At 36.3% G+C, this 25804-nt stretch overlaps 1 protein-coding gene across 1 annotated transcript in view; it reads left to right on the top strand.

The window, feature by feature from the left end:
• The window catches only part of PRPF6 (pre-mRNA processing factor 6), a 57857-nt gene extending 33084 nt beyond the window's left edge, over positions 1-24773 (top strand). The window contains exons 14-21 of the mRNA XM_056812782.1: positions 1872-2010; positions 3571-3690; positions 6502-6678; positions 7300-7433; positions 9212-9303; positions 17265-17379; positions 21092-21218; positions 24368-24773. Of these exons, the coding sequence (XP_056668760.1) occupies positions 1872-2010; positions 3571-3690; positions 6502-6678; positions 7300-7433; positions 9212-9303; positions 17265-17379; positions 21092-21218; positions 24368-24520 (1057 nt within the window). The 3' untranslated portion in view covers positions 24521-24773. The remainder of the gene's footprint in view (positions 1-1871; positions 2011-3570; positions 3691-6501; positions 6679-7299; positions 7434-9211; positions 9304-17264; positions 17380-21091; positions 21219-24367) is intronic.
• The last annotated feature ends 1031 nt before the right edge of the window (positions 24774-25804 follow it).

Here is a 25804-nt window from a genome sequence, read left to right as displayed (position 1 = left end):
AGGAAAGGAAGATTATGATAAATTGCTTATTTAGAATGAATTGAGAGTAAGGGTGCTGAAAGATCTTCAGACAATTGAATTGGGCTTCTAACTGTGGGAGGGTGAGTTATTTGAGATTAGAATCATATGCTTTTCATTTAGAGTTGGTTAGTTCTGATTTTTGGCTAATGCTTATACTCTGAGGAGGTCTTGGATAATTTTTAATTGTCTCTTTAATTGAAAAAATATTTGAGGTTTTGTTTATTGGATATAAACTCTGATTAAATTAAGTGTTGCAATTTCTTAAATGTTTAACTCTTGAGGGTGTTAACACACAAACATATAGTCTTGCTAGGGCTTCTTCTGGTATGATGTTGCTTGAATCTGGGTCAATCCTAAGTATATGTTAATGATATCTAGGCAAGTTGTTTTTAACAGCCTAGATTTTCTTTCTCCTTGTAAAATTGTTAATCCTTTCCTGATAGGACATTTCTCTATGTATATCCCTAAAGTGATACTTTAGAATGATCAGCTTCAACATTACATGATTCTATCTTTGTAGTTCTTTAATTCCCATTCAACTCAGTTCAGAAGCTAAGGGAGTAAAGGAATGAAAAATGTTGAACTGTTCTTTAGGGTTTGAATGGCATGTGCATGGGATCATAGGACTTTACTTCTAGCCCCATATATCCTTAAAAAGTTTCATAGTGGATTGCTGGACTTTGTGTATATTTTCAATCCCTAGTAGTTTGGTACATGAACCTAGAATTGTAGAATCTCAAGAGTTGAAAGAGAACTAAGAGGTCATTTAGTATAATTCCTATCTGAATAGGAATCTGCTCCAAAACATTCTTAATAGTGTTAGTTCAGCCTCTGCTTCCAATGATAGTGAGTCTTTTTTTTTTTTGGTCAGTATAAAGAGCTCTTGGTGAGGAGACCCTTTCTTCTTCCTCACCACCATGTGGATCAATAGCTATTTTTCAATTTATTGTCTTAGTGTCTTGAGTCACCTAAGTGGCACAGTTGATAGAACACTGGACCTATAATCAGTAAGCCTAAATTCTTGGTGACCCTAGCCAAAGCACCGCATTTCTATCTGTTTCAGTTTCTTTAAATGTAAAATGGAGATAATAGTAAGTACCTCTCATGGTTGTTGTGAGGATAAAATGTAACTCTATGTAAAGTGCTTTTATGAACTTTAAAGCAGTATATAAATGTTAGCTATTATTATTTTTACTGAGGATGTTTGTCAGAGATCAAGGAGTTTTTTTTACTAGGGTGAGGTCTGTTTATAGGGAAGGGAGAATCATTTATAAGTGACAATGATGTTTTTTAAAAAGCATCAACAAAACTTTTTTAAAAAAGATCAAGGAGCGGTGAAATGCCACTACAAGCTCAGTCACCTTAAAAATAATTTTTCTAAAATAACAGTTTGTTATTTTCTTCTTTTCCTGTTGGAAGAAAAACTCAACTATAATTTTTTATCAGTGGTATCCAGGCTGTTTTCAGTGATTCAAGGTGAAAAGGCCTAACCTAGCACCATATCCAATGAGAATTATCGTTTCAGTGAGCAGGCCTTTTCCAAGATACAAGTTGTAAAGGGGGGGTGGGGGTGGGGGATGTCCTCTCCTGAAGTTGCTTTTATCAGAGAGTGGTAATTAAACAATGAGCTGCTTTGTAGAACCTTATTGTGAAGTTGGTTTTAGGATTTTTATGGGCAAAAAGTTTCCCGAGCCCTCCCCATTGTAAAACTTGATGAATCATTTATAGTTTTGGACTTTGAAACAATAACTATATTTACAACATCAGACGATAGTGGAAATTAGAACACTGGTTTTCACAAGTTTATGACCACAAGGTCCGAGTAACTACAATTCCCTGTTGTCTTGTAGAGAATCCCTCGAAGCACTCCTACAGAGGGCAGTGGCCCACTGTCCTAAGGCTGAGGTGCTCTGGCTCATGGGTGCCAAATCCAAGTGGTTGGCGGGAGATGTACCTGCTGCAAGAAGCATCTTGGCCTTGGCTTTCCAGGTGGGTATAACTGTCATTTAACAATAAACAGGGGAACTGTTGAGGCCTGAGGGAATTTGGACTTGAGACTAGCAAAGCCCCATAGAGGACACATCTGCCCTTTTCCTCAAGATCTTTTAATTGCTCAGGAATAGATTAGTTGATAATAGGTCTGAAATAGGAGAAAGGAGTGACCTGAATGTATCTGACCACATTCTTGAGCCGAATAGAAATGATTTTTGGATGCTCTGTTCTCAGTATCTTATCTCCTCTCCATTAATGAAAATAATCAAGAAGTAAAAGCATAGGTTATGACATGTTATTTTTTGAAATTTGAAAGGTTTGAAAGGATTTTAGGGTTTTGGGGTACCCACTTAGCAGAAAGGGCAAAAGACAAGGTCTGCTTCATCCTATACAGCTATGCATTAACTTATCAAGACTGGTGCCTTTTGAGTCTCTATGGTCTCTTAGTTAAGATAAGTCACATTTGGCTTCTGCTGCTTGGTTCAAAATTTGTTTTCAAAAATGGAAAATTTGTTGCAAATTGGTAGCAATTACATATCGATCCCTCTATAACCACAATGTAAACATTCTGAAATTTTATGAACAGACATTTTTATCAAAGAAGTCAAATTCCAATTCTACAGCTAAAATATATAGCAACTTCTAGAACTGCACTAGCAACTTCTAGAACTGCACTCTCCATGTAAGTTGAAGACAATGCAGACCAACTTGAGAAAGTGGCCTTGAACATATGTTAGAGTGAATGGTTCTTTGTGTAAGAGACTGAAATCTTAGGACTTATGTTAGCAAGAAACCTATTCATTGTTCTCTGAGTTTAGAATACAAAATAATAAGAGATTTTACTACTTTTGGTTGTTTTTAGCTGACCTTGATTACATTCATTTATTTGTTTTACTTTTTTTGTTGCTCATTTTAAAATATAATAACTTTGGCATTGACCAAATATATTATTTATGTAAGGGTAAATATTTATAAAATTTATGCTTCCTCAGTTTCTTAGGTTGAATATTCCTTTAACCTCCTACAGTTGTTTTCATGGGAAGTAACTTTAGTGCTCTGTATTAATTAGGTGTATAGTGAAGTTGGGAAGAGGAGCATAATAATCCCCCCCAAATAATCCCATAATATGTATTTTACTATAGAGTGCATTATCATTTAAAATAATAACTTGGTTTATTTTTATATATATTTTTTGACCCTAGTACATTCCCTGATTGAACATAGATTTAAAGCAGAGAGAAGCAGCCTAAAATTTCACGGGGTGGAAGAATGATATTAGCTTTGTTTTTTATTTTTGTCGTCAGTATACTTGAATTGATACTTGATACTTGAATTATCAAGAACTGGCCAGTACATATTTATTGCCTCTAAATATTAATAATGATAATATATGTATGGGTGATGAAGGGGGGAGATTAGATAATATATATTTATAGAATACGTGGTATAATTTTGTGACTTTCTCTGATATTCTGAGGTAGCTCAGAAGTTTTAATCAAGCAAGAAATAAATGTGCTATTGATAAACTGTGTGTTTTGCCTGTTGTTTTGCCTACAGGCCAACCCCAACAGCGAAGAGATCTGGTTGGCTGCTGTGAAACTCGAGTCAGAGAACAATGAATATGAACGGGCAAGGAGGCTGCTGGCCAAGGCTCGGAGCAGTGCTCCCACTGCAAGAGTAAGCCAGGGAAGGGGAGGAATGATGGGCCTAACCATGTTTTGTAGGTGCCCTCTTGGACTGGGGATTGTGAGGAGGCACTCTGTTCTGGCAAATCAGGGTGGGGGTTATGGAATCTGGGGTTCTATTAAATATACTGGAAAATATGGTTGTGGTTTTCTTGTGGAGGAGCAGTGCCATTCTTCTAACAAAGCTGTTCTACTTTGCTCAATATACAGGTGGGTTGGGGTTTTGTTCATAGGATCTAGTATTCTTATATTACAGAATTTGTGTGGGTTGAGTGCAAGGGGCTCTGTCCTTGCTTTTGATCAGTTCAGCATTGTTCTCATTTTGATGAAAGCAGTATGACTTGGTAGAAAAGGGAAGGTAACTCTAAAGTCAGAGGACTTGGGAGTTTTTGTCTTTTTTTTTTTAACGTAGCAGCTTTGTTATACTGGGCAAGCCATCTTACTTCACTTGATTTACCTGTGTATAAAATGAAAATAATATTCTGCTTATTTCACATTGCAGTGGTGTGGAAAGCACTTTGTAAAGCTTAAAATACTACAGGTTGTCCCCAGAGTTTTAGGATAGTTTTAAGCTTTAACTTTTTAAAACTACCCTAATACTTTTAGGACTCCTTATATAACAAGAGGGCCTGAACCTGTGAGTTCATTCGTGCTGGGAGTTTCCGTTGAGGAATTTTCTCTACTAAGGAAATATTGCCTTCTCTGAAATTCATAGTCTCATCCATATGGAAAAATGTTTTATGTGATTGCAATGTAAAATCCATAGCAGATTGTTTATTGTCTCAGGGAAGGGGGAGGAGAGGGAGAGGCAAGGAGAGAGGGGTGTGGAGAGAGAATTTGAAACTCAAAAAATTTTTTAATGTTAAAAAAATTTTTTATGTGTAATTTTGTGTGTGTGTATATAAACTTATATAGCCTTAGAGAGTTAGTCACATAGCCAGTATGTGTGTCAGAAGCGAGAGACTTGAAACCAAGAATTCCTGGCTGCCAGGTCAGCTTCGATGTGTCTCTCATTAAAAAACAAACAACCGGGGGCAGCTGGGTAGCTCAGTGTACTGAGAGCCAGGCCTGGAGACAGGAGGTCCTAGGTTCAAATCTGGCCTCAGACACTTCCCAGCTGTGTGACCCTGGGCAAGTCACTTAACCCCCATTGCTCAGCCCTTACCAATCTCTTCTGCCTTGGAACTGTGTCAAGGAAGCTCATCCCCTCCCCCTTCCTGAGTAACTTTACCTGTCCATCAAACATTCCTGACATACCACAATTGCACCAGGTTTGCATTGGCTTGCTTGTTCTGTAAGTCAATAAGTTAGGTTTGGGGCAGAACCAGGGGGATGAATTAGAAGAACAAGGGAGACCAACGAGAGAAAGGGAGAGATGGATGAGAAGACTATGAGGGAAGCCTGAGGCAAAGGGACAGTGCTGGAGGGGAGGGGGAAATGAGAAAGGAACTGGCAGGCTAGGCTCCATGTAGCCAGGTTACTTAGGAATGATTGTCTACCCTTCATAATAAACTTTATAAAATATATACTTCTGGGTAGCAAGAAATATTATTTAATTTTAATTATTACAGAACCAATACACAGTATTGATTCTAAGACAGAAGGTAAGGGTTTATAAAAACAACAGCAGCAACAAAGTAGAACTACATAGACAAAGAACTCACTATATAGATATAAATTATTATTATGAAGATAGGACATGACAACATATATTCATTAGATTTTTCAGTGACACAAAACATCGGAAGGTTAATTATGTTAAATGACAATTATTATCTGAAAATAACTCATTAGATTAGAATTATGGACCATATGTAATAAGATGAAATTAAATAGGGACAAATGTAATGCCCTTCATAGATTTTGAAAATCATTTGCATAAGTATAAGTTGGGTAAACTATAACTGGAAAGAAGTTCATGTGAAAATAGTTCTGGGGCTTTTAATGAACTTCAAGCTCTATATAAATTAACAGAATAACAAGGCAGTCAGTAAAACTGATGGGATCTTAGAGTACATTAATAGAAGCATAGTTTCCAGAAGGAGGGAAGAAGTTGGTTCACTTAAATTCTATCCTAATCAGACCCTCCTTCCAATTTATTCTGGGGTTCATCCAGAATGTAAACAGGATAATGAAGGAATTAAAAATTATACCATACTAGGATTCTTTGGTGAAATAGGGATATTGATCCTGGAAAAATGAGAAGTTAGGATAATTGCCTTCAAATATTTGAAGGGCAGGCATGTAAAAAAAAAAAGCAGGGGAGGGGTATTTATACTTCTTGATAGTACCAGTAGTACCAGTAGATGAAAATTGTAGGAAGGTAAATTTTGACTCAGTAGAATGAAAAACTTCCTAATGACTTAAAACTTTTCCAAAGTGCAAAGAGCTGCCTTTGGAAGTAATGAATTCCTCAACTACTTTTTAGTCTTCATTTGAAATTGAATATAAAAGATATTGAAGAGAGGATTCATGCTTCAAATATAGATTAGATTAAATGGTCTCTGAGGTTCTTTCCTTATTCAAGTATTCTAATTTTGTGTGGAAGAGGACAGAGAGCCATCTTTTATGCACATACTTTAACTATGACTGAAAACTGGTATGCAAAAGCTTTTTATAGCATTCCTTGAAGAAATATGATAGTGGTGGTTAAACTCCTGGGGCAGTGGTGTCTTTTATTCTAATCTCTTACTGTTTGGTGGTTTTGATTCATGTGAAATTCATTTCCTTCACCTGGGAAAAGGAATACCTGTAAATTGGTTTCTGGTTAATTAGTGATAAAACCCATTCTGTCCTTGCCTAGGTGTTCATGAAATCTGTGAAGCTTGAGTGGGTGCTGGGGAACATTGCAGCTGCTCAGGATCTCTGTGAAGAAGCCTTGAAACACTATGAAGATTTCCCCAAACTGTGGATGATGAAAGGGCAGATTGAGGAACAGGAAGAACTGACTGAAAAAGCCCGGGAAGCCTATAACCAGGGGGTAAGGGAGCTGTGATCAAGCTGTTTTTCATTTATCTAATGACTTTCCTGGCTGTCACTTTCAAAGAGATGATCTTGCTTAGTGAATTAGCTATTAATCTTTATTAGTAAGTAGAATGATAAGGCCCCAGGGCTTAGCAGTGAGAAGCTACTAAGTAAAGTGACTCGGCCAAGATTATTGAATGTTCCCTTCTTGAATTCATTATGTATGAACTTTATAAATTCCTTTTAGAGATATGTCTACAAATTGTAAGGTTAACTTTGCAGTAGCACAAATGACACATTTTTAAAAGCTTAGAATTGGAAAATGAGTCTAGATTTATATAATACCTTTAGTTTTCTATACTTCTTATTACAAGTCTCAACATCTCTAATGTATATTAGAGATGTTGAGACTTCTTTTTTTTTCCAGTCATTCTGGTTGAGACTAAGTATTGAAAAAACAGAGCATTCTTTGGTGACATTGTAAAAAACATGCAAAAAAACAAACTGGGATGTAACCATGTGGCAGTGACTGATTTGTTTCAAGGTTTGCTTAGTACTATTTCTTGGGTCTCTGTGGGAGATGATATTAATTTTCTGGTTTCTATTCTTCCTTCAAACTTTTTATTTTGGGGAATAGTTGAAGAAGTGTCCCCACTCTACACCCCTATGGCTTTTACTTTCAAGACTGGAGGAGAAGGTTGGACAGCTAACTAGAGCAAGAGCCATTTTGGAGAAATCTCGTTTGAAGAATCCAAAGAACCCTGATTTGTGGTAAGCCACATAGTCATTTTTAACTTGTGAATTTGAAATCTACTTCTAGACAGGCTTTGCAAAGTGAGGGCCTCTTAAGTATCCCTTGTTTGAAAGGAGATTTGGGGAGCTTCTTTCTTCATGGTCAGTTCCTTTTTTTAAAAAAACCCTTACTCTTCTGCCTTAGTATCAATTCTAAGCCAGAAGAGTAGCAGGGGCTAGGCAATCAGGGCCAGTGATATATAGCCAAGAAACATCGGAGGGCAGATTTGAACCCAGATCCTCCTGACTCCAGGCCTGGTACTCTATCCACTGCAACCTACCTGCCCCTCAGTTCCTTTTTGATAGCATGACTTTTTCTGGAGTGGTTGAATTTTACATGTATTGTTTATTCTTCAAGTACTAATTTTGCCTTGTGTTTCTTCTGGCCATGATCAATAGAGACCAGACTTACCATTTTTCATTGTATCTCCTCTTTTTGATTTTTAATAATGTTAAGGAGCATCAGGCTTTAGCCTTGTATTGGCAATTATTAAAATGATCTGTTCAAGAGGCAGCTAGGAGACACAGTGGATAAAGTGCCAGCCTTCAAGTTGGGAAGATCAAGATTCAAATCTGACCTCAAACACTATTAAAAAAATTTTATTTTTATTACCATGCAAAATACACTTCCACATTGGTCATTGTATTAAGAGCACACTTATATAAAGCCAAAATTCCAAAATAAAACCATAAATACATTGATGTGAAAGATAGTATGCTTTCATCTGCTTCCATCTGATCCCAATAGTTCTTTCTCTGGAGATGGAGAGCATTCTCTGTCATAAATCTTTCAGGATTGTCCCAGATCATTGCATTGCTGAGAGTAGCCAAGTTTTCACATTTGATCATTATTGCTGTTATTGTGTGCAGTGTTCTCCCAGTTCTGCTTATTTCACTCTGCATCAGTTCATGTAGATCTTTCCAGCTTTTTCTGAAATCATCTTGCTTATGATTTCTTATAGCGCAATAGCATTTCATTACCGACATGTGCCATAATTTGTTCAGCCATTCCCCAATTAATGGACATCCCCTTAGTTTCCAGTGCTTTTCCACCTCATAAGGAGCTGCTATAAATATTTTTATACAGACCTAGTGATATTACTGGATCAATGGGTATGCATTGTTTTATAGCTTTTTGGGCATAATTCCAAATTGCCCTCCAGAATGTTTAGATCAGTTCATAACTCCACCAATAGTGTATTAGCGTCCTGATTTTGCCACAGCTCCTCCAACATTTATCACTTTCCTGCTATGTTAGCCAATCTGAGGTAGTATCTCAGCATTGTTTTAATTTGCATTTCTCTAATAAAGAGTAATTTAGAGCATTTTTTCATATGATTATTGATAGCTTTGATTTCTTCATCTGAAAATTGCTTGTTCACTGTTCACTGTTCATTGTATTTGTCAGTTAGCCTCAAATACTTCCTAGCCATGTGATCCTGGGCAAGTTACTTTACCCCTTTTGCCTACTCCTTCCTTTTCTGTCTTTGAGTTGTTACTAGAATGGAAGGCAAGGATTTTTTAAAAATGTATATTTAATATCAAAGAATGGTAATGGAATAGGTATATCAGAATCTTTTCTACTACTCTTCACAAATGCATTATTCAGGATACAGTGGAGCTATTAGTGATCTAGGTATTTTATGGCTATTATTATTATTTAGTAAGTCTAAAACTCCAGTCTTTCAAATAGAACTGGAGTAGTAATTGGGTTAGTTGCTTAATTTTGACTGACTGTCTGATATCTGTGTCTTTAGGTTAGAATCTGTGAGATTAGAATACCGAGCTGGACTGAAGAATATTGCTAATACACTCATGGCAAAGGCCCTGCAGGAATGTCCCAACTCAGGTAAAGAACAAGTTTCAAATATATATATCATATAACATCATATCATATCACATATTATATTCTATTTTATATATATATTATAACCATATTGGTTATTTTATCTTGTTGGATTAGCAGAAGATCCTGAAGGATCTTGAATTTAAGATTCCGGTTCGTGTGTCAGTCACTAACCATTTATTAAGGAATATGCAAAGCGCTCAGGATATAAAGAAAAAAGGAATAGTCCCTGCTGTCACTGGACATACTTTTCTCTCAAGGAGGAAGACAGACACACACACAGAGGAATGTATGGCACCAACAGATGGAGGGATCAAGAAATTCTCCATGACACTGTGACATTTGAACTGAGTTTTGAAGTAACAAGGGATATCTATGAAGTAGTACAGAGAGAATGCACATGTGAGACAGCCAAGGTAAAGGATGGAGTGTCATGTGAGAGGAACAACAAAAGGCCAGTTTGAATAGACCACAGAGTGTGAGAAAATGTAATTAAGCCATTGAAGTTTATGAAGTAGGGGAATGCTTTAGTCAGACTTGTGCTTTAGGGAAAAAAAAAACCCACTAGTAGCTATCTAGGATATGGACTAGATTGAGGATAAGCTTTATTAGGGAGGCAAATTAGGGGATTTTTGTGATAGTTTCATTGAAAAGTCTAAACTGGGGTGGTCACTGTATGAACAGGAGAGAGGAACAAAAACAGCAAGATTTAGCAGTTGATTGAATATATGGAGTGAATGGGAGTGAGAAATTGCAGGTGACACTGAAGTTGTGAATTTGAGTTACCAGGAAGATAATGGTGCCTTTGGCAGAAATAGGGAAGATTAGATGATTGTGAGAAAGAAGAAAGAAAGCTCCATTTTATATGAGTTGAGTTTGGGATACGTATGGAAAATCCATATGCAGTTGGTGCCTTGCTTAGAACTTAGGAGAGGGACTTGGGTTGGTGTCGTCTGACAAAGATAATTAAATCCATGGGGGTTAATGAGGTTACCAAGTGAGAGATTATAGAGGAAAAAAAGAGAAGAGGTCCCAGGACAAAGTCTTGGAGAATAGCTATGGTTTGGAGCATGGTATAGATGATAAAAACTGCAAAAGAGACTAAGGAATGTTCTGATAGCTAAGAGGAAAAGTAAGAGAGCAGAGTCACCAAGAAAGGAGAAGGTAACTAGAAAAAGATAATAAACAATGTCAAATGCTGCACAAAGATCAAGATGGATAAGGGTTGAGAAAAAGCAATCAGGCTAATTAAGCGATTATTGGTAATTTTGGAGAGAACCCTTGGTTGAATGATGAAAGTTCTTTTATTTTTTTTTAATGAACTGGATGTCTTTATTATTTTTATTTTTTATTTTTGAAAATCCCAATTAATTAAGTTTTGTCCATTGTTACAAGATTCCTGTTCTTTCCCTCCTCTCCCCCCAACCACCTCCTGTAGTTGAATGTAGCAATTCCACTGGGTTTTACATGTGTCATTGGTCAAGAACTATTTCTATATTATTGATATTTGTACTGGGGTGATCATTTAGAGTCTGTATCCCCAATCATATCCCCATGAATGATGAAAGTTCTTAAGCCACTTGCAAAGGCTGATGATTGAATTAGAAAAAAATGAGCCGGAGTCACCAAGTACAGCAGTTTGACAGAGAAGGGGAAAGAAATAAAGGATAACTTGTGAGGAGTTGTAGGACTGCTGTAGGTTTTTTCAGGATGGGAAAGACTTGGGAGTGCTTATAGGCATCAGGAAAGGAGCCAGAAGGTGGAAGATTACTATAGGTTTGATAAATGAGAGCAGTTTGCTAGAGAAGATGGGAAAGGTTGAGATCAAGAGTGAAGGTAAGAGATATCCTGGTCTTGGCATGGAGAAAGAAAGGTTACCTCTGTGTAGGTTGGAGGAAAGATGAGGAGAATTAACATACAGATAATGAACCAATTCCAGTTCTATAGTGCTAGAGATGAAATGGTAGAAAAGGGGGAAGTAAATAAGTCTTTAATTACAGACACATCTCTTGGTTCTCTTAATGTTCATCCTTTATCTAGTAACAAGTGAGTTGACCTACAGCTGTAGGATGTGAGCTATGACCATGTTGACATTCTTGCTATGATAGAAGCTATAAGACATAAAACTGCAATGAAGTGGAAGGATGCTTACAAATTTGCTTGAGAGAGGCAAATTAAAAAGTTGGTGAAATTGGTTTCAGCTTATGCCCAAAGGCAACAAGAAACATTTAAACTTAGTCATCTACAGTAAGTATAAATGAATTGACCACCATGAAGATAATTGGAGTTTATACACTAAATTTGTTGTAGAGCACGAAAAAATAGAGAAATTCTATGAAGAACTTAACAAGTCAGTACATAATTTGGTACTGATTTTAGTCTGAAAATGGGGGCCAGAGGAAGACAACAAAAATTTTTGGAAAGTATGTTCTAGGATCAAGAAATGAGAGATCAAAGGCTTGTAGATTAAAAAGCTTCATACCTAAAGAGCATCAAGTAACATAAAATGAAATCTGTATTTTAACAGACATGAAACAACTGGTTAAAGATGTAGCATTTTTTTAGAATCAGCAGTTTTTGTGTGGGAAGATTTTCAGCTGGTTATAGCAGAGGCCAAAGTAAATACCACATTAGGAGAAAGGATAAAATGAGAAGATGGTGCATTCGTGATCTTTGGCAAATTACTTAATTTTCCGGACCTCAGTTTCTTCATCTGTAAAAATGAGGATAATGGGTTATAAAAAGCTCTAACCTGACCTTTTTAAACATGTTACAAATTACAAGAAACTTAAAATAACTGTAAAGACCTTGTTACTATTTTTTAGGGAAGTTTAACTGATACAAAACAGTTGCTATAGTGGAGAATTGAAAAGAGCCAAGAAATTTCCTTAATCTGCAAACAAAATCTTTTTGCCAATCAAAGAATCGTGGCAACTAAGGGCAGCATTCCTCTGAAAGAGAAGTTCATTTGCAGAATATTTGAGGGGAGAAAAAAATTTTTTTTCTCTTTTCCCTTTTATGTTGGAAGATTTTGTATTGTATCATCTCACAAAACAATGAAAAATAATTGAGAAAACTAATCTGCAGAGAACTTAGATTGAGAGCATTTATACATGAAGCTAGAAGGAGAATATCACATACATCATATAAAAAGAAACATTGAGATTGTTACTGATTTGCTTTCAAAATTAATGCTAGTAGAATAACAGAATTTATACGCACTATTTAAGTATCTGATCTTTAAGGGAGTGGCAATAAAATTGAAAAAGATGTAGTCTAGGAGCAGCTGGATGCCTCAGTGGATAGAATACCAGACTTAGAGACAGGAGATCCTGTGTTTAAATCTAGCCTCCAAGACTTTCTATTCTTGTGACCCTGGGTGAGTTATTTAACTACAGTTGTCTAGACCAGTGGTGGCGAACCTTTTAGAGACCAAGTACCCAAACTGCAACCCATATGCTGTATGTGAGTCATTGCCCTTCCCCTCCCACCCCCCCTTTCCCCAGACAGGAGAGGGAGGAAGCACTCCCATTGGGCTGCTGGGCAGAGGGGCAGATGATGGGAGAAATGCTCTCAGGTGTGTGTGGAGAGGGGGAAGGGAACATCGCTCTCCAACTGAGGCCTAGACCTTAGTGCTCTTCAGCCCTTAAAATTAATACTTAGTATCAATTTTAAGACAGACGGTTAGGGTTTTTTGGTTTTGTTTTGTTTTTTTTAAGGGGGTTAAAAAAGAAAAAGTTGTACTCCAATAGAATGGCTGGACCTGACCAAATGCAGAAAGACATTCATACTAGAGGCATTTGATAGTAAAATAATTAAGAGGGGGAAAAATATTTTTAAAGAGAAAAAATGTTCCTTTTCCAAAAAATTGGAAAAGATTTTGATAATTATTTATGCTATACATATTTGATAATAATTTAATCAGTAAAGAGAGAGGAGAGTGAAAAAGAGAGAGGAGTGATCCAGTTTATTTCTATAAAATCTTTATAACAATCTGTGTATCGTATCCTTTTTGAAAACATGAGAAATAAAACAGGTACATTTTCAATACCTGTTTATTATTTTCTAAAGCCAATGTCTTTAGAGGCCTACAAATAGTTAATACAAAAAATATAAGATTGTAGGGTCATAGCTTTGGTTCCAGAGATCATGAAGTCTACCTCTTTATTTTATGGATGAGCAAATTGAAGCACAGAGCAATTAAGTCAGTCATTAGGGTCTTCCCTCCTCTTCCTCTCACTGAGGTGGTATATAATAGGTCATATGTGAGATATTATGCAAAGCATAATTCCATATTGGTCATATTGTAAAAGAAAATACATCAAAATTTTTAAAAACCTATGAAGAAAATAAAGTGAAAAATATGCTTTCATCTGCATTCATATTCCATTAGTTCTTTGGTGGTGTATATTTTTTATCATACGTCCTTCAGAATTGTCTTGCATCGTTGTATAGCTGAGAATAGCCAAATCATTGACAGTTGATCATCATACAGTACTGCTCTTTCTTTGTACAGTGTTCTAATTTTGCTCATTTCACTTTGTATCAGTTCATGTAAGTCTTTCCAGTTTTTCTTAAAACCATCCTGCTTGTTTTGTGGCACAATAGTGTTCTATTACAATCATATACCACAACTTGTTTAGCCATTTCCCAATTGATACTCAATTTTCAATTTCTTGCCACCACAAAAAAGAATTTCTAAGAATATTTTTGTGCAAATAGGCCCTTTTACACCCCCCCTTTTTTGGGGGGGGATATAGATTATTATTGCTGGATCAAAGAGTATATACAGTTTTATTGCCCTTTGGGCATAGTTCCAAATTGCTTTCCAGAATGTTTGGATCAGTTCCCAATTCCACCAGTAGTGCATTAGTGTCTCAATTTTCCCACTTGCCTTCCAACATTTGAATGAAGCTATTAAAACATTTTTTTGATAACTTTAAATTTAATTTGTTTTCTTTATGATATTAGCATTTTAACTTGTATATTTAAAATATTTAAAAACATTATTTTGAGGGGTTCATATACTTCATAAGGGTTCATAACATAAAAGAGATTAAGAACTGTGCTATAGAAGACCTTTAGAACTTTGCCACCAAAGGATGAGATTTTGTAGGAGTAATATCTACCAAGATTGCTGCCATGTAAACTAAGCTAGTTTTGAAACTGGTAATTTGGTTTTCTTCTTTTTTTTTTACTCAATCAGTGGTCCAACTATTTAATTGTGTGTGTGTGTGTGTGTGTGTGTTTCATAAAACCAACTCCTCTTTATTATTTATTATTAATTAAGTGGTTTATTTTCAGTTTCATTAATTTCTTTGATTTTCGGGATTTCTGATTTGGTCTTTAATGAAAGATTTTTTATTTGTTCTTTTTCTAGTTTTTTTTTAGTTGCATGCCCAATTTATTGATCTACTCTTTCTCTGTTTTATTGACATAAGAGATATAATTTCCCCCTAAGTATTACTCTGACTGCATTCCATAAATTTAAGTATTTTGCATCATCATTCTCATTATTTTTTATTTTCTAACTAAAAATTTTTTTTAAATCACATGTAGTATATGTGTAGGTGCCATGTACTGCTGAGGAAAATATATATTCCTTTCTATTACCATTCAGTTTTCCTCAGAGGTCTATTCTTTTCTAAAATTCTCTTCACTTCCTTAAGTTCACTTCCACTGCAGTATATATATCTTCTGCACCTCTTCATCTGAGATAATTTACCCAATTTTATATTTCCCTTACCTCTTTACCCAGTGCAATTCTCTTTCTCACTCAATTAAGGAACTTTGTCTTTAGATATCATCCCATCATCGTCAACTTACTCCTGTGTCCTCTATGTATATTCCTTCTAACTTCTCAAATACTTATAAAGTTCTTAAGAGTTACAAATATCATCTTCACCTTATTAAATCCTTTGTTTTATCTCTCCTATTTACTTTTTTTTTTAAACCCCTACTTGCCATCTTAGAATCAATACTATATATTGGTTCTAAGTCAGAAGAGTGGTAAGAGCTAGGGGGTGGGGTGTGGGTGGGTGTGGGTCAAGTGACTTGCCTAGGGGTCACACAGCTAGGAAGTGTTTTAGGCCAGATTTGAATCCAGGACCTCCCATCTCTGGGCCTGGCTCTCAATCCATTGAGCCACCCAGATGCCCCTTCCTATTTACCTTTTTATATTTCTTTTGAGTTGTGTATTGGAAAATCAGATTTTTTTTGTTCAGCTCTGATCTTTTCATTTAGAATGCTTGAAACACCTCAATTTCATTAAATACCCCCTTTTTTTTCCTCTTGAAGAATTATACTATTTCACTGGATAGTTGATTTTTTTTTTAATACTAGGTACTTTGTATTCTGGAATATAATATACTAAGCCTTCTAGAAGTCCTTTACCTTCATGGGCAGATCTGTTTTAGTCTATGAAAACAAATGCCTGCTAAATCCTGTGTAATCCTGACAGTGGCTCCACAATATTTGAATATTTCTTTCTGGCAGTATTTCCTCCTTGGGCTTGGGAGCACTGGAATTGACTATAATATTCTTAGGAATTTTCATTTAGTTATCTCTTTCAGGAGATGATTGATGAATTCTTTTAGTGTCTTTTTTTACCCTCTTGTTCATTATGTAGCAGAATAAGCAACCTGTTGAGTTAAGTCATCATTATATAATTTCATGGATGCTACTGCAGGTGATTGGTGATCTGCATCCATAATTGAATAGAAATAGTGTTTGGGAAATTCTCTGGTAGTTTTGATTATTGTAAATTGATCACTGCTTTAAGAAACTGTCTTTCTAATATCTTTATTTTCCCAAAAAGGCTAAGTCTGCAAATCTTGGAACATCTGGGTTACTTATAATTCTGATACTTCTAGTTCATTATATGTATAATTTGCAGAGACTTAGTCTCATTGGGAAAATGTAGGCATTAGAAAGATGCATGTGGAGGGCGTAAGTAGACTATAGTGTTGTATACAAGAGGTAATATAAAAGATATTATTGAAGACATTAATGACTGGAAATGGAAGTAGGTTAATTTTAAAGCAACCTAAATGATACACTGTAGATACTAAAAGAATAAGAGGAAGGCGCCAACAAAAGTGTGACTCCTCCCCTGCAGACTTTACTACACAGTTCTAGAAATGCACCAAACCAAACTCTGATGGGGAAATCCAAAAGTTACAGTGGGCCATTTGAGCCATTTGTTCATGAAGGTCAACACAGGGAAACAGACAGGAGGGTCTTCAGACACCAGAGATGAGTTGAGCCAGAATCATGCCATGATCTGAGCACTCCACTGGGTAAGACAAAAAGAGATTGCTACCCATGTTGGTCACCACTATGACCATATTTGACAGTTGCACAAACAAGATATTCCATTTCTCATTTCTTGGCATTTTCTTTGGATATTTTCCATGCCTAGAATGTTCTTCCTCTTCTGCTTTGTCTCCTGACTTTTTTGAGTTCTTTAAGTCCCAACTAAAATCTCATCATTTATTGGAAGCTTTCAGTAACATTTTTTAATTCTAATACCTTCCTTCTGTTGATTATTTTATTTTTATCTTGTACAAAGTTGTGTGTGTGTGTGTGTGTGTGTATATGTATATGTATGTATGTGTATATGTATATTATATGCCATTTCCTCACTAGATTGTAAGCTCCTAGGGGGCTTAGGTGGTTTTTGCCTCTTTTTGTATCTCCAGTAGTTAACAGATTGCTTGACATGTAGTAGGTGTTTAGTAAATGTTGATTGATTGATTGGTAATACATAAGTGTGCCAGATTAGGATTTACATACATTAGAGATCCAGAGGTTGTATAATTTGAGATCAAGTACATTTGCTTATGGATTCTTACTTGGGGAATATTATATTTATTTTAAATAAATTCTTTTTAATGAAACTTTAAAAATTAGGAGTTGGTTCCTTGAGATAACCAGTAGTCAGTCTCTTTGCATTTGTATTTTAGGCATCCTGTGGTCAGAAGCAATTTTCCTTGAGGCAAGACCCCAGAGGAAGACCAAGAGTGTAGATGCCTTGAAGAAGTGTGAACATGACCCCCATGTTCTACTAGCTGTGGCTAAGTGAGTAACTCTTCCTGTTATATGTTTAGTGTGCTCTTTGGCTATATTAAGAGAGGCATAGGTTGCAGGAATAAAGAGATAAGAGGCCCATTGTGTTGAGACCACATTTGGTGGCCTCAGTTCTTTGTATCATATTTTAGAAAGGACATTGATAGGACTCTGTAGAATGTCCAAAAGATGACAACTGAAATGGTGAAGGGCTTCAAGTTTATGTCTTTGGAAGATAGCTAGGAGGTAGCCTTAAGAAGAAAGGACTGCCAGGCCTAGAGGGAGGAGGTCCTAGGATCAAGTCTAGTCTCAGACACTTCCTAACTGTGTGACCCTGGGTAAGCCACTTAAACTCCATTGCCTAGTCCTTATTGCTTTTCTGCCTTAGAACCCATGAACAGTATTGATTCTAAGATGGAAGGTAAGGGTTCAAATAAAAAAGAAAGGACTAACAACATTAATGTTGTTGTCTTAGCATCCCAGTTTACCAATTTAGTTCTTCTTTTGATTATATAGTTGAGTGATAAATAAGATTTTGTAGGTGCAGAATAGAAGATAAAGACCCTTTGGAAACTTTAGTCCCAAAGATTTCATATATGTAGTAGGTTTGTTGACATTAATAAGCAGCATCAGTTTTCTTCCAAGGAAATTTCTTGTTTTTAATGAAGTATTTAAGTTTCAGGATTATGCCATAGGTAGAAAGCTAGGAGGAACTGGGATTATTTATCCTGAAGAAAAAAGGATTAAGGCTGGGATGTGATAACTACCTTTAATTACATGAAGGCTGTCATGTACATCAGGGATTAGATTTGTTCTGCTTATCTCCGGTGGACAAAACTAGGTGAAATTTAGAAAGAGGCAAATTTAGTCTTGATGTCAGGAGAAAACTCTCCCTAACAGTAAGAATTATCCCAAAGTGGAATGACTCTTTCCACTTCAAACACTTCTGTACTGAATGGTATTTGTCATGTGTGTTTATATTAGGGATTTGGGGTGATAATTATGTGGTGGTGGTGGTGGTGGTGGTGGTGGTGGTGGTGTGAATTAGAGTAAAATGATTGATGAGGTCCCTTTTGACTCTGATATTTTTAGGCTATAGATTATTAGAATCTGCCTGCTAATTTAGACTGTTTACTTTGTTGTGACTCTTTATTTTTGATATGTAGTTTCGGTGTCTATTCCAGTCCCTTCATCTAATCAGATGATGATTCTTATCAATCAGTCATCCCTGGACAGTTATAGGCATTTTAGTTGTGCAAGTTTCCTAAGGAAGAAAATGCTTCAGTTTCTCTTTAAGTTACTCTCTGAAAGAGAATATTTTTCTCTTGTTCATAGTCCTTATAACTTTTGTGATGAGGCCATGATAAAGCAGATTCAGAATTGCTATGATCTTTATGACTTTTTTTTTTAAAGTTAAGTAGGGTCTGTGAAAAGTTGTTTACTCTTTAGTGTATTTCCCCTACCTCCTCCCCCACATGTACATGAGATATGTTTTCCAGAAAGGTCTTTTCTTGGGTAGTAGGAAGATTTCTGGAGGTCTGATTAAGCTCATTTGGCATCTTGGAAGCACAACCCTGATTGCCTCAATGACAATGAAGGAATGAAACCTTCCTCTAGCATGTTTTCTTATTCTCTTTAAAGTTTCTCTTTCTTTAGGGAGTCAAAATGGCTCCCTTGTCCTACTTCACTCTTCCTTCTAGTAGTATAGTTCCTGCTACCTTACTCATTTTGCATTAAAGAGAGATATGAATTCATTCACAAGATGGAGAAAGCTTCTTAGTCTTTTTTTGGCTATAAAACTTTTTGAAAAGTGAGCATCTCTTTAGCATAAGTGCACTTGTTTTCATTAGAGTTGGTGGCCTGTACTCTACTGGGGAGATGACCATTTATCACAAACTTGACTCCAGCTTTTCATTTGCTTGATATAATTTCTTTGAAAGACTAAGGAAGCATATACTGATGTTGAAATGAGGCTTTATGAAAATTCCCCTTTTCTTCTTTCTTCCTCTTAGGGTATTTAAAAACTGGTCAGAAAAAAAAAAACAACTGATCAGGTCCTATTTATTTGAACTTAAGTTTCCTTTGGTAAAGTTTGCCCCCTGCTTCCTCCTGGCCCCCATGGTGACTTTCTAATGGCTTCTATTCCAGAGCATGACTGGCTTTAGTTTACAGTGAACAGAGCCAACTACTCTATTGCTCATTTTTCTCTTTAATGCCAAAAGCGTTTAATAGATGAGGAGTGGAAATTAGTGTCCTGTTCTTTCACAATCTCTTCCAAGCCAAAGCAAATCAGGCCCCACAGACTAGTGGCTTCAGCACTATGGTTGCCAGAAGACTGACAGATAATGTGATGAGTTCAGTTTTGTCAGCAAGGGAGAGGACTTTTTCCAGACTCCCTTTTTGGGCCAACTTCTTTAGTTACACAACTAACTGCAGCACATGTGCTTCTACCTCTTCTAATGACTTTCATATATGACAGTCTGATAGGGATAACTATAACAACCTTGTAAAAGGCTTTAGTTAAAGTAAATAAGTTACTCTTAGCTGTTCCCATGCTGGCATTTTGTATCTCTGCTATCAGGGTTCATGCTCTTTAAATCACAGTTTATCTAACACTAAGCAATTAACAGAACCATAAGGCTTAAAAAACAATCATGTTATCAGGCCATAAAATTATACCATTTAGTAACTCACACCAGCCAAAACAGTCACCTTATTCATAAGAAATTGACTGGCATAATTGAGCCCTGTTTGATGTGCAGAAACCAAGCCCATAAAATATTTGCACAGTGGTAGCTGTAGCCAGAGAGGGAAAATTAAATTGGACCTGCCTTGGACATGGATATAACTGTTGTGGTCCCCCTTCTGACTTGGGGTAGTGGCTTTAAGGTTCCCAATGAATTTTCTTTGATGTAGTGTCCCTTTGAACCTGTTTCTAACAAGTCTGTAGTGCAGGCTGATCGTGATTTGTAGGTGATTATGGCTTAATCTAGAGAATGAATTTTTGAGTTTTAGCAAACATAGTCAAAACCCCCAGTTGTCTTAGCATCCCAGTTTACTAATTCCTTTTCATTTTTTTTCTTCTTTGCTTCTCTTTATAATTCTTTTAGTTATATAGGTGGGTGACATATAGGACTTTGCAGGTATAGAATAGGAGATTAAAGACACTTTGGGAACTTTAGTCCCAAAGATTTCATATACATGATAGGTTTTTAGCATTAATGAGCAGTGTCAACTTTCCTCCAAGGAAATTTCTAACTTTCACAGAGTGAATGCTCATAGTCTGGTTTTAGACTGGGCAAAGTAGGAACAATCAGGAAGTTCTTTAATTGAGGTTAATTTCCTCAAAAATGTCTTTTTGTTTCTGCCCTGGTAATATAAATTTAATGCCGTTTTGAGTATTTATTTTTGTATTTTTTTGTCTGACCCATGGGAAAATGAATATTGGGATTTGAAAATCTGGCTCTTGTGTTTTTACAAACAGTTTGTCTGTACATAATAAAGAACTTTCTGAAAATTATGGTTGTTAACCCAGAGAGATTGTAGATTCCCTTATCTTTAAAAATAAAGCTAGATTTTTTTTTATGACTTGGGGGGCTTTTTAAAACTCCCCTGCTTAGAGCATGTAACCCTGTCAGTCCTTTACAATCTTGGGATTGCTAGATGAACATATGCTGGAAATGATGTTTAGCTTACTGTAACTTAAATCTTTTCTCTGCCATAGGCTATTTTGGAGTGAACGGAAGATCACCAAGGCTAGGGAGTGGTTCCACCGAACAGTAAAGATTGATTCAGACTTAGGGGATGCCTGGGCTTTCTTCTACAAATTTGAATTACAACATGGGACAGAGGTAAGGTTTTTTAATAACTGTGCCTAAATTGCTACTGTACTCTGAAGTTCCTTCCTTATCTTCCCATTTCCCTTCTCTGGCCTGAGATGAAAGGGTGAAGTAATTTGAGATTATACCATAAGAGGACACTGGAGACATAGAATACTTAAAATTGGGATATGTGGGTTCAGGCCCAGGTTCTGCATCTCTCTGGACCTCAGTTTTGTTCTCTATAAAATGAGAGAATCAAGCTAGAGGATCTTTGAGGTCCTGTCCATCTTTAAAATTCTATGATTCAGGGGTGGACTAAGAATACTTTTTGAATTTGCCCAAGGCTGGGCTCCTGAGCAGCCTTTTCCTTCAGTAATAATGGGCTCTTGACTTCCAAGTACCTATTCTTAGAGGCTGCTAATTAGGTCATGATTTTCTTTTCTTTCTTTCTTTCTTTCTTTCTTTCTTTCTTTCTTTCTTTCTTTCTTTCTTTCTTTCTTTCTTTCTTTCTTTCTTTCTTTCTTTCTTTCTTTCTTTCTTTCTTTCTTTCTTTCTTTCTTTCTTTCTTTCTTTCTTTCTTTCTTTCTTTCTTTCTTTCTTTCTTTCTTTCTTTCTTTCTTTCTTTCTTTCTTTCTTTCTTTCTTTCTTTCTTTCTTTCTTTCTTCCTTTCTTCCTTTCTTCCTTTCTTCCTTTCTTCCTTTCTTTCTTCCTTCCTTCCTTCCTTCCTTCCTTCCTTCCTTCCTTCCTTCCTTCCTTCCTTCCTTCCTTCCTTCCTTCCTTCCTTCCTTCCTTCCTTCCTTCCTTCCTTCCTTCCTTCCTTTCTTCCTTTCTTCCTTTCTTCCTTTCTTCCCTTCTTCCCTTCTTCCCTTCTTCCCTTCTTCCCTTCTTCCCTTCTTTCCTTCTTAAAGGATTGGGCTTCTGTGGTGATGATTGAAACTTAAAATTTTATGGTACCATAAGTAAGTCAAATATAACTTACAGTCTGTTTTGACTCTACATCTGTTTTTTAGCAGTTGGCTTCTAAAATTAGAAAAATAAACCATTCTAAGGAATTTCAAAATGTTATGAGAAGTTTTGAACTGATAGTAAATTATTAAATGTTGGCCAAGGAATCTGTCCAAAAAATCTGAGAAATATCTTTATTCCAAGCCAGGGATCCTTAAACCTAATTTTTATTGTGCATAAAAATATTTTAAAATAACTATTTCAGTATAATTAATTTTCTTTGCAATTCTGTGTATTTTTAAAATGTATTTGATGAGAAGGGGTCCATAGGTTTAGAAACATTAGACTTCTAAAGAAGTCTAGGACCCTAAAAAGATTATTCTGAGACTAATTTGTGACCTGGAATTATGGGGCAGTGGTAGTAGTATAGCTTTCTAATGTTTATGTCTTAACCAGATTTAATTTTAAGTTTTCTTTGCCTTAAGTTCTGGGGGGTGCTTTTTAAGAAAGGAATGATTGAGGCTGCCTAGTAGTAAATTGGTCTTTCCCAGGAATTGTGCTGTTGGAATACATTACATCAGGTACTGGAGTTACCAGCCTGTGATATTTCTAGTCATTTTGAATTCCTCTCTGCTGAGCCTCTACTTTGAGAAAGATAAGCGACACTAGATATTTTTCCAGGACAGCAATTTGTACACTGCTGTCATTATTAGAATATTAGGGAAAAAATTGCTATATGAACCTCAAGTAGTTAACTATAAAAAGTCCTTTAGCTAGTGATGCTAAAACTTGCAATCTGCTTTCCTTCTCCTGTTAATTACCCTCCTAAAATCTGGTTTAGGAGGGGTCCAAGAAGCTGAGTTAGTCTCTTTAGAGAGATGGTTGCCCAGGAAGTGGATAGTGTGGGAAGAGGAAACAAGTATTTATTAGGCACCTACTATGTTCCAAGGGACTGTGCTAGTAAGCTCTTTACAAATCTTAAATTTAGGTGCTATTATTATTTATTTTACAGTTGAGGAAACTGAGTCTGACAGTTTAGTGACTTGTCCAGAGTCATATAGCTAGTCTCCAGCACTGTATCCCACTGTGTCACCTTTGGGGAGGGTTAATGTGATTCCTCCAGAAAAGAAATTCTCTCAGGTACATCTTTGTGGTTGGTACCTAAGAGCCAGTCATTGCAAGGTAACCCAAGTTGTGCTAAGAGTCATGAGTGTTAAGAAATCTCTGGGAAGAATGCTATCCACCTCCAAAGAAAGAACTGTTGGAGTAGAAATGAAGATGAAAACATATGATTTATCACTTGTCTATTTAGGTATATGTTTTGGGGTTTTGGTTTTATAAGATTATTCACTTACAAAACTGAATAACATAGAAATATGTTTTGCATGATAATTCATGTATAACTGAGATTGAATTGCTTGTCAGCTCTAGGAGGGGGGAGGAAGAAGGGAGGGAGACAATATGGATCATATAACTTTGGAAAACGTATGTGGAAATCCTTTATTAAAATTTAAAAAATAAATCTCTGGGAGAGTAGACATATATTTTACAGTGTTCCACTTGCCACTTACCCATTGAACTGTGTGCTGGTGAAGAAAATGTTTGTTTTCAAGAATAAACAATAGTCAACTCTATTTTTCACACACTGATTATACTGGTATCTGAGGTGAATTTTTAATTCCAAACAACTTCTTTCTGCCTAACACTTGCCTGGACTATTTTCAAACATGCTCAGGTGATTTGAATTTAGTGGAAGTAGATTTTTGATTCAACCTGAGCTAAAAAAAATGACTAAATTGGCTAGACTTCCAGATGCATTCCTCTCCCTCCCTCTCCCCCAAACAATAAAACAAAGGGAAATATGGTAGTCATGTATTCCAAAGCTGACTGTGAAAGACTTTAGGGTTGTTTGCTGTTCTGAATTATCTTTACTTCAGTTTCCCTTTATCATAGTGGATGATTGGAAATTGACCATATGTTAATTGTCAGACTGGAGATGAATAGGATTCAAATGAAGCACCTCTCTCTTAACTCTGTTACTGATTAACATTTGACCTCCTTGTTGGTAGAAACAATTCTGCACCACAACTTTTGTGAATTGGAATCTTATCATATTCCTTGACTGCTTCTGCCGGGGTTTAGGATTAAGTATATGGGGCCCTTGGTGCCGATGCCCTCCAGATGAAAGTAGATATATGCCTACTTAAAAACTGCTGTTTTGGTTCCTCCCCTAGGAGCAACAGGAAGAGGTGAAGAAGCGCTGTGAGAATGCGGAGCCCCGCCATGGGGAACTGTGGTGTGAAGTGTCCAAGGACATTGAGAATTGGCAGAAAAAGATTGGGGAGATCCTTGTGCTTGTAGCAGCCAAGATTAAAAATACCTTCTAGCTGTTGCTTTAATTCATTCCTGTCCCTGCCCCTGGAGGGAGTAATGTCTTTCTTGCCATCCTAGACCAAGGAAGGAGGTAAAAAGGCCTCCCAGTAGCTGTGCTGCAGATGCTTTCCAGATGAACTGTGCATTACATGAGGAGTGGTCTTTGAGACACTAGAATTTGGAGTGCTGATGTGCTTAGAAAACTATCTCTTTAAGAGGAATGGCTTACCTTTCAAATTTAATTAATTAAATCTTTTTAAAAATCTGTGTCAGGTTTAGTAACCTATTATTTGTTTATCGAGTTGTTCCTTACTGGCCCATTCTGCTTCTACTTCCATTTGGGGGTTTGTCCAGCCCTAAGTTTTTCTCCAGAGAAGTCTGTCATAGATAGTTTAAGTTCAAAATAGGTAGGTAGGGACTGAGAAGCCATTACTGAGATTGTGGGACAAAAGTAATGTTTTTGCTTTTTTGAAACTCTGAATTAATGTCATGTATGGGAGAAAATAGTTTGGCCACCTTACCTTTCTTGTATTCCATACCTAAAATTCAAATTATTATAATTTCCTTTAATGCACACTAAATACAGTCTTCATAAGTGTGTGTGTGTGTGTGTGTGTGTGTGTGTGTAAGTGTATAAGTGTGTATGTCTTTGTGAAAGTAAGAGTGATGTAATTGTTTCATTCATTTAGCAAATATAAAATTTGAAGCCTTAAAGCATGTTGCTTTAAAGAGCTGTAATAAAAAAGGGGTTAGGAGTTCAGTGAATTGTATATGTGGATTCTCCCCAGTGATTATATGAAGATACAAGCTTCTAGCCATGGTTCAAGCTAACAGTTTCCAGAGCCCCTCTAGAGCTGGATGATGCATGACTGAATATAAGAAATAGGGAAGTCAAACCCTATTGATATCTGCCTTTCTAGGAAAATCTCAATATGGTGCTGTTAGACATGGCCTGCTTTGGATATATATGTTCTTTGCCCATCATCAAGAAGCCTTTGTCATTTTTGCTTTTAATCAGCATTTATCCAGCAGAAATGTATTGCCCTCATTGCTGAACATACAAAATAACTGAGAGGACTGAATCTTTTCATTATATATATTCTGATGCTAAACAATAATTCTGTCTCAAGGAAAGGAAAGGAGTGGTGTTTTTGGACATTCAGACTTCTTGGACAGATTTTAGCTCTGCAGAAAGTACATGGGCATTGAAAAAACTAACCAGTTTTGTGACTCTTCTGTATTGCTGTATGAAAACTGCTCAACAGACATTGAAAAGTGCAGATATTCAGGTTTGGGGG

Source organism: Monodelphis domestica, chromosome 1 (assembly GCF_027887165.1).
Source record: "Monodelphis domestica isolate mMonDom1 chromosome 1, mMonDom1.pri, whole genome shotgun sequence".
Taxonomy (NCBI): domain Eukaryota; kingdom Metazoa; phylum Chordata; class Mammalia; order Didelphimorphia; family Didelphidae; genus Monodelphis; species Monodelphis domestica.
Note: the sequence above shows the minus strand (reverse complement) of the source record. Positions and strands in the feature narration are given on the sequence as shown.